A 7,761-nucleotide genomic window follows, 5' to 3' on the forward strand; every position below is an offset into this window, starting at 1 on the left:
GTGACTGATAAACCCAAACCAACATAATTTTTTCTGAAATTTCAGAATACAATTTACTGTGTTTGCTCTATTGCTATCAGCTAGTGTGGAAACAGTGTTAAAAATAATAATAATGATGCAAAAAATGCCAGTAGGTTCAAGAATAAAACTGCCAAAATCTTCAATTTCGAAACTTTTGAATCTCGAAACTCGGTGATCGAATCTCGGAACCGAAACTTTTCCAAAGTTTTGATGGTTTTGAGATTTGAGATTCGGTTTTGACACATCACTAATTTGTATAGTCAAGGAATATTTGTGTGGTGTCTTCTCTTATGGATTTGAATCCTGATTTTGAAGAACTGCAATATCCTCAAAATGCCAGCATTAAAACACAGCTCAATGACAATGTCCGACCCAGACGACAAGCATATATCTCGTGAGAAAAACTATGAGAGCCTACATACTTAAATGTTTTTTGAACTTTATTTAGACTTTATGAGGGTGTTGGATAACATTTGTCAATGGTCTCCAGGAGAAGACTCTGAGCCTGGTAGCTACTGGGGGTATGTGTGTGCTGGGTGCTGCACTGGTATCCTGGGGACACCCGGATGGTATCCTGAGGGCCAAGCTGCGCAAGGAGCAGCCCCCGTATCCGGCTATCCGTCCCCCTCGCTGTGGCGGACCTGTCACCCAGTGTGTCAGCGTACCGGACTGTAACCAGCTGTGGCTCGGCTACACCAGTGGCAAAATACTTGTGTACAGGTGAGATTCTGTCACAGAATATTAAGAGTTCTAAGTGAATTACACACATTAAGCTATGGTTATCCTAGAGTCCTCCTCAATTCCAAGTCACAGATTTTCTTTAGAACCTCAAAATAAAATAAAGATTGGAAACAAATGGAAAAGTAGTATGCTATGTAAACTATTTATTTATTTAAAACAAAAAGATATTTGGTTAATGTTATCAATTTCACATCAACTTGAAGGCAATATACAAATACTGTACATGATTATTGGTTGATGTGCCTTGATTAGTTTATTTTGAATACTTTAACTGTCATAGTTTTCAAGTGTTTTTCTAAGTATGTTCTTCTTAAATTGAAGCTAATATAGTATCCTTGAATCCTTAAATGTATTAGTGGATTGGATACAAAAAAGTAAGTTTTTGGGAAACAAGTTTAGATCCAGAAATTTTTAACCTGGAAATGTAGACATACGCATTTAAATTTGATTTAATTGTTTTATGACATTCAAAGGAATGTTATGAATCACCATTTAACCCAAAGTTTAGTCCAAGTTTTGTCCTAAAGGATTATGCACATTTAGGCTATTCAGCCATCATCGGATTGTCATATAAGAACTTATCTTGCCTGGAGAGGTGTGTCATAATTTCAATTAATACACAGTAACACGTAGTACAATAAAACACATACGACGGTTTAACATAGTTTTTAAACAGGCCTATTATATTGCAAAAACAAGAAATATAGGCTTCAGACGTTTGTGGAGACTTGATAGAAAGGAAATTAGTTGTGATCCGACTTTTGTCCTGATGATGGTTTAGCATTGTTTGGCCCATTGCCTAATTTTATAATCCTTTCAAAGAGAAAGTCATAGAAACAAATTATAATAGATTGTGGAAACCCGGTTTGTCTAAATGTTGATGCTGGTGTCCAGGTACAAGTTCAAGCCCAGCAAGGGAACACTGGAATTCCTCCCGGAGCCAGTGGAGCTGCTGGGTCACAACGCGGCTGTGATGACGCTCACTCTGTGTCGAGCGTACAGCGTGGCTCTGAGCGGAGCACGCGATGGGTCGGCCATCTTGTGGGACATCAACAGACTGTCCTACGTGCGATCACTGCCCAGTATCAGTCTGCCGGTGAGTACAATGGTGGAGGTCCTCTAAACTCAATATCAAAACAATTTGGTTTTCAAGCCATTTTGTTAAAGTTAACTTTTAGTCAATATTAGAAAACAAAACAAAACTAGATGTAGCATTAATATGTAGCAGTTAATACTCATCCTTACAGCTATATTCTCTAGGCCAGATTACTGTTATGTGTAAACCACAAACTGAACTGGGCCTACTTTATCATGTGAATTTAAATGCTAAAATGGTCAGTTAATTAAGTTCAGTTGACCAATGATTATACGGGAGACGGACAACGGACCAGATCTTTGTTTGGGTTAATCCCCTGATTTATAGCCTGAGGGTAGTGGTCACCGGAGGAGGGTTGGGGAATCGAGAATTCTAACTCCTACCGGAGGCGTTAACTTTTTGTCAAATATTTAGCTTAGAATGCGATTACTTCCTAACTGTGCATCTTTTGTTAGAATTTAAGGCATTTAAAATTTTTTGATCGGAACTTTTTGATTAGTAAACCTTCATTTGATTTTTTATTATCAGCAAGTTTGGTTGGTTTGGTTTGGTTAGGTTATGACAGTTAAATTAAATTTAAATTTAACCTACAAACGATTCGTTTTGACAGCGACGGTGATAGAGCTAACAATTTGCCGCGAACAGTTCCGCTATGCATGGTATGATGCAGAAGCGTTCGACACCAACCTAGAACTGACAGTTCAACCGACCGTGATTAAGAGGATTACAGCCTGGTCCATGTGCCTACAACCTATTATACAGTAGTCAAACAAAGCCCATTTGTGTATTTATTTAATTCAAGCCAATAATTACTACTATTTATTTACATTTAAGAACACAGAATCGTACTGGATACGGCTAATGAAAAAACAAGAGACTCCTAACTCAAATCGATTTCCTTTATTGTAAAAATTGACGACTTATTTGAGTTACTGAGAGTGTCAGACTATCAGGCTATTGAGAGACAACTGTAACTTCACTAACTTGCCATTCAAATTTTATATTTAAGAGATTATTCTAGGGGCCATTTTCGGAGGATCTCCAGGGATCAGGCCAGGTCAAACATTTAGTCTTTCTTTGCTCTCGGTTCAAAATCAGGTTGCCTTGTAAAATTATAAAACTACAATCAAGTTAAACAAGTTGTACATGATCTCGACTATATTACGGTGAAATCATGAACATTCATGATAACTGGAGAATGAGTTACAGCAAAATCAAGAACTTCTTCCCCAGTCACGGCAAAATCAATAACATTACTCTGGTCATATCAAAATCATGTTTTCTCTGGTTACGGAAAAATCAAGGAAATATTCTATGAGCACGACAAAATTGAGAATATCTTTCCTGATTTTGGCAAAATCCTAAATATCCTCCTTAGATATGACGAAATGGTGAATGTCTTCGTCTTCTGCGGTTACAGTGAAAACAAGATAATCTTTTGAATACGAAATAATCAGTGAAACGGAGAAATCGTAAACATCTTCCGCGGTCATGGTATAGTCATGAAAATCTTCTGTGGTTACGGCAAGATCAAGGACGTCTTCTACGGTTATGGCAAAATTGTCATCATTGTTTTCCACAATCGGGGGGAAATCGTGAAGATCACCGGCGATCATGGTGTAACCATTAATTTTTCATCGCACATCTTTGTAAACACTTCCTTTAATTGCTAAAACTCCGCTCGCCTTTTTTAAATGTACACATTATTGTTGTAGGTGAGCCTGAGCTGTGTCAGTGAAGTGTCAGGAGACCTAGTCACTGTAGGCAGTGATACCGACAGTGGTGGCTCTACAGTCAGACTACACACTATCAATGTGGCACTGGTTGGATCTGTCACCACCAGAGAGCAGATTACGGCTGTGTGTTTCTCCACTGCGCCGGAGGGGGTTTCTATCAACGTTATTGCTACCGGAATGGCAAATGGAGTTATCAAGTAGGTGTTTTAAAGATTTTAGTTGATTAGATTTGTATATTTACATGTGTCTCCCAATACTGCATTCAGGATACATGCAGCGATTTCACAATCATCTGTTGCTATTGTAACAATATCTGTTAGTATCTCTTGCAATATTGGCAACATCTTGATCATCTTCTGCAGTCACATCTACCAGTGATCATGCCCGTGATAATACCATAAGTTTCCCTTCCTAATAAATATCCCTGAATTGTTCAAGACCCTTTCAGCAAACAGACAAACAACTTATGTCATGTCACCCCAAAAGCATTGGAAATGCCTGCTGAATGTAATTTAATTACAGTACTTTAAAAATCTCCAGCTTTTGTGATGTTTTACCAATTTATTTTATGTTTTGTGAAATTGCGTGGTTCCAAGTTCCAATGCAATTTCTCAAATTTCTGCTATTTTTATCACTGGTAATAAATTGTTTTAAACAGGCTTGTTATAAATTTGAAGTATTTAAACATTTCTTCAAACATTTTTTAACAGTTCATATTGCATAACGTGAATATTTAAGTTAATATTGTTTATGAAAAATAAGCTGCTGCTGTATTTGAGATTTTCTTGGTATTTTCTTCTTCTTCAAACTGTATTTATTTGATTAAAATTTGTTTTGAAGGCTCTGGAGCACTTGGGACTTATCAGCTGTTGGTGAAATTGTCGTCAACTCCATAGAACATCCTGTTATTGGGTAAGAAGACTTTAGATTTAAATATAAAAGAACCACTCAATAGTTACTTTACTATTTTAAATTGCTAGTTCAACCCTGTAAGCTTGAAAAAGCTGCTGCCAAGAGTAACATTTATAAACAATAAACATCCCTAAAAGCGAGAGAACTCAACCAACAGCTGGAAGTCTGTTACCACTAACCAGGTATTCAAGCTAGATTGTCAGGCTTTGGATTCACCAGTATTGGTTTTATTCTTTTTCTACTTTTAAGTTTTAAATAGGGATAGACGAGATTGAAATTTTAGTTCGAGACAAGACGAGACGAGATTTTTTATTTCTCATAAAATTTCGAGACGAGATCGAGACGGGATTTCCCTTCTCATACACAACGGGAAATGCACGTTCAAAATTTTTACCTGATTTTGTAACATTGTTAGATGACTGTTTAAATACAAAAATAATGATAATAGGCAAGAATATTTACAATCTTTTATTAAAAAACATCAGCATAACATTTTTTTATTAATCACGCCTAACTTATTAAAAATGCCTACGATTAGGAAACATAGTGATATCAGTTAGGATAGAGTTCAACTTATCCTAAAATAAAATAAATCATAAAATAAAAGCAATATTAATTTTTATAAAATAGTTACTTGTTTTGACTTTTTATAGTAATAAAACATTCCTCACACTGCTTACACTTAACAAAACTTCTCAAATGTTATTAAAGTAATATTATTAAAATAATTAAAGTAATATTTACATTTATATAATTAATTAAATAAGAACGCCTTCGCAAAGGAAACGCAACTACAACACGCTCCTGTATTGCGGGTATTGCATTGACTTTCTGCAGGCGTTTTTAATTTTTTTTTTTTTTTTTTTTTTAATTCTCGTCTCGATAAAAATCTCGGCCAAAAAGAAATCTCGTCTCGTGTAACGAGATTTAAAATTTCCCGAAATTTCGAGACTTGACCATCCCTTTTTAAAGTCTGATCAATTAATGGCTAAGCAGTCCAAAGAATTGTCTCCCTGGTCAGGAGATAGTTTGGATCAAAATTTCCCCTATATTTGGCAGAACTTAACATGGGAGGCCCGAGTAAAATAAACAAACTATGAGTGGCGTTGCTGGCTATATTCTTAATAAGGTGCACTTACCTGATTTGGGATCTTGATGCTTTTTTAACCTATCATAATTTGTGCGTCCACTGAAAAACAGCATAAGTGAAGCTGACATCAATGTTAGTTTCAAGAATTATTCCAAACTTCATATGATTATTGGTTCTGGGATAATCTTGCATTTTAAAATATCTAACTGTTACTTAAACTTTTGGCTGAGCTCGCTGCCAAATAAACTAAACTGTAGGGTTTGGCTACACAACAAATCCATCAATTAGTTGGTCTATAGAAACAACCTCTCAACAAGGTTTACAGCTTCATGATTATTTTTTCAGCCTGACCTACTCACACGACTCTCAACACCTTTATGCCTCGACTGACAATGGGAGTGTCATCATCTGGGAGGGATCGGCAGCGAAAGGCGGCAGCAAGACTCCGAAATTCCTCAACCTCACAACGCTTATTTGATTATTGCGAATCTCGCTCAAACTTGTCTTGAGCTCATCTTCTCTCTCGCAAATGCTGATCAGCTTTGTGGTGAACTTTGTGGAAACTATGTTGTTTTAGGTTAAGTTGCTATTGCATCGTTGTCCATAGTGTACATTTGTTTTATATTGTAAGTTTTAAACCCATTGTAAGATCTTATACATAACTGATTAGCGAGTATTGTATAGTTGTTAATGTAAATGAAAAGGTTTTATAAATAAAGAATTTAACACCGTTAGAAATTTTTTAAACAAATTCCTTTATAGTTATTTTGTGTTATATTTCAAGGGGAAGATAAAGTTGGTTAAGAAGAGTATAAAGGAATATAGTTCAGTTAACTAACCTGAGAAAATTTAAGTCCAGAGACCAATTAAACCTCAATAAGGCCATAACGATACACAATTCAAGGGGACATAACATAACAAGGATATTTTGTCCTAGTAAAGAACTTCTGTAGATTGATGAGGTTCAATTATCTAGATATTTAAATGGATTTTCCATTAATCTATTCTCTGAAGAGCTTCTATCTCAAGTCTAAATATCAGTGACATGTTTGATCAGCTGTGCATGTATAAGCTCCTTTTGATTTTCTAATGAAAACTAGCTGACCTCTATATCTTTCCCCATAAATCTCAATGAATTATATGTATTAACTATACAATGATTAGTTTCAATGAATTATAATGATTTATAATTTATACAATAATGCTTAGCAGCTACTAAGCAATATAGCTTAGTAATTAAGCAGTACACTCTCTTAAACAGAAATCATAATGGTGGACCTTTGCTTCTAGTCCAGGAGCTGAGGGGGGTTGAGCATGCATGAAAGTAGTACGCAATGTTATTGCTGATTATTGTAATATGGACTGTGGTGATCAAAATTACGTATGTCGCCTATTTCAAAAGTGGTCGATAAGGTGGGGGGGAGGGGGCAAACATGGCGGTTTGCGCTATGCGTTAAAACGCTGATAGTTCGAAAACGGTAAAAGATAGAACATCGGTTAAAACGTCGTTGTAATCATAAAAATGTGGACAACAATAATGGTTATTGGGTCCGAGGTCGTATCTCTATAAATAAACAAGTTATTGTATAAAATATGTAAAAATGGACTTTTCGTGTAGTTTTTTTACCGAAAGTAGAATTAATTTGTGAGTGTCGCAAAGAAGTAATATCAAATATCTTTGCTGATAGTTGTAATATGGACTGTGGTAATACAAAATACGCATGTCGCCTACTTTTCAGGTGGTCGAGAACTTAGGGGGAGGGGGGCAAAGATGGCGGAACGCGCTATACATCGAAATGACTGTAGCTCGAGAACGGTACGAGATAGGACATCTGTTAAAACGTAGTTTTAATCCAAAAAATATTACCAATAGAAAAGGTCATTGGGTAAAAAGTCGTATCTTAACTAATAAAAAAGTTATAACAATAATAAGTTTAACAAAATCTACATCGTACAGCTATTTTTTTCGAAAATCGTATGGATTGTTGATAATTAATAGTGTAATTACTTAATTACTCGGCTAAATATTAACTAGATGCATTTTCTTATAAGAAAAAAAATATATTATTACGAATACATATGGTTTAAAATATAAAACACGGCCTCCAAACGCCTTGGGGTTCGTCCGTTAGGTTGCGTTATAATTGCTGCTGTTTTTAAAATAA

At 35.6% G+C, this 7,761-nt stretch overlaps 1 protein-coding gene across 3 annotated transcripts in view; it reads left to right on the forward strand.

Moving 5' to 3' along the window:
* The window catches only part of LOC128984287 (lysosomal-trafficking regulator), an 88,520-nt gene extending 82,197 nt beyond the window's left edge, over positions 1–6,323 (forward strand). For all 3 annotated transcript variants that reach the window (XM_054403590.1, XM_054403591.1, XM_054403592.1), the window contains 5 exons: positions 512–741; positions 1,657–1,858; positions 3,574–3,791; positions 4,435–4,506; positions 5,942–6,323. In XM_054403590.1, the coding sequence (XP_054259565.1) occupies positions 512–741; positions 1,657–1,858; positions 3,574–3,791; positions 4,435–4,506; positions 5,942–6,074 (855 nt within the window). In that variant the 3' untranslated portion in view covers positions 6,075–6,323. The remainder of the gene's footprint in view (positions 1–511; positions 742–1,656; positions 1,859–3,573; positions 3,792–4,434; positions 4,507–5,941) is intronic.
* The last annotated feature ends 1,438 nt before the right edge of the window (positions 6,324–7,761 follow it).

Source organism: Macrosteles quadrilineatus, unplaced genomic scaffold (assembly GCF_028750875.1).
Source record: "Macrosteles quadrilineatus isolate MER2022 unplaced genomic scaffold, UCM_ALF_1.0 Scaffold_2__2_contigs__length_208266976, whole genome shotgun sequence".
NCBI classification, from domain to species: Eukaryota; Metazoa; Arthropoda; class Insecta; order Hemiptera; family Cicadellidae; genus Macrosteles; species Macrosteles quadrilineatus.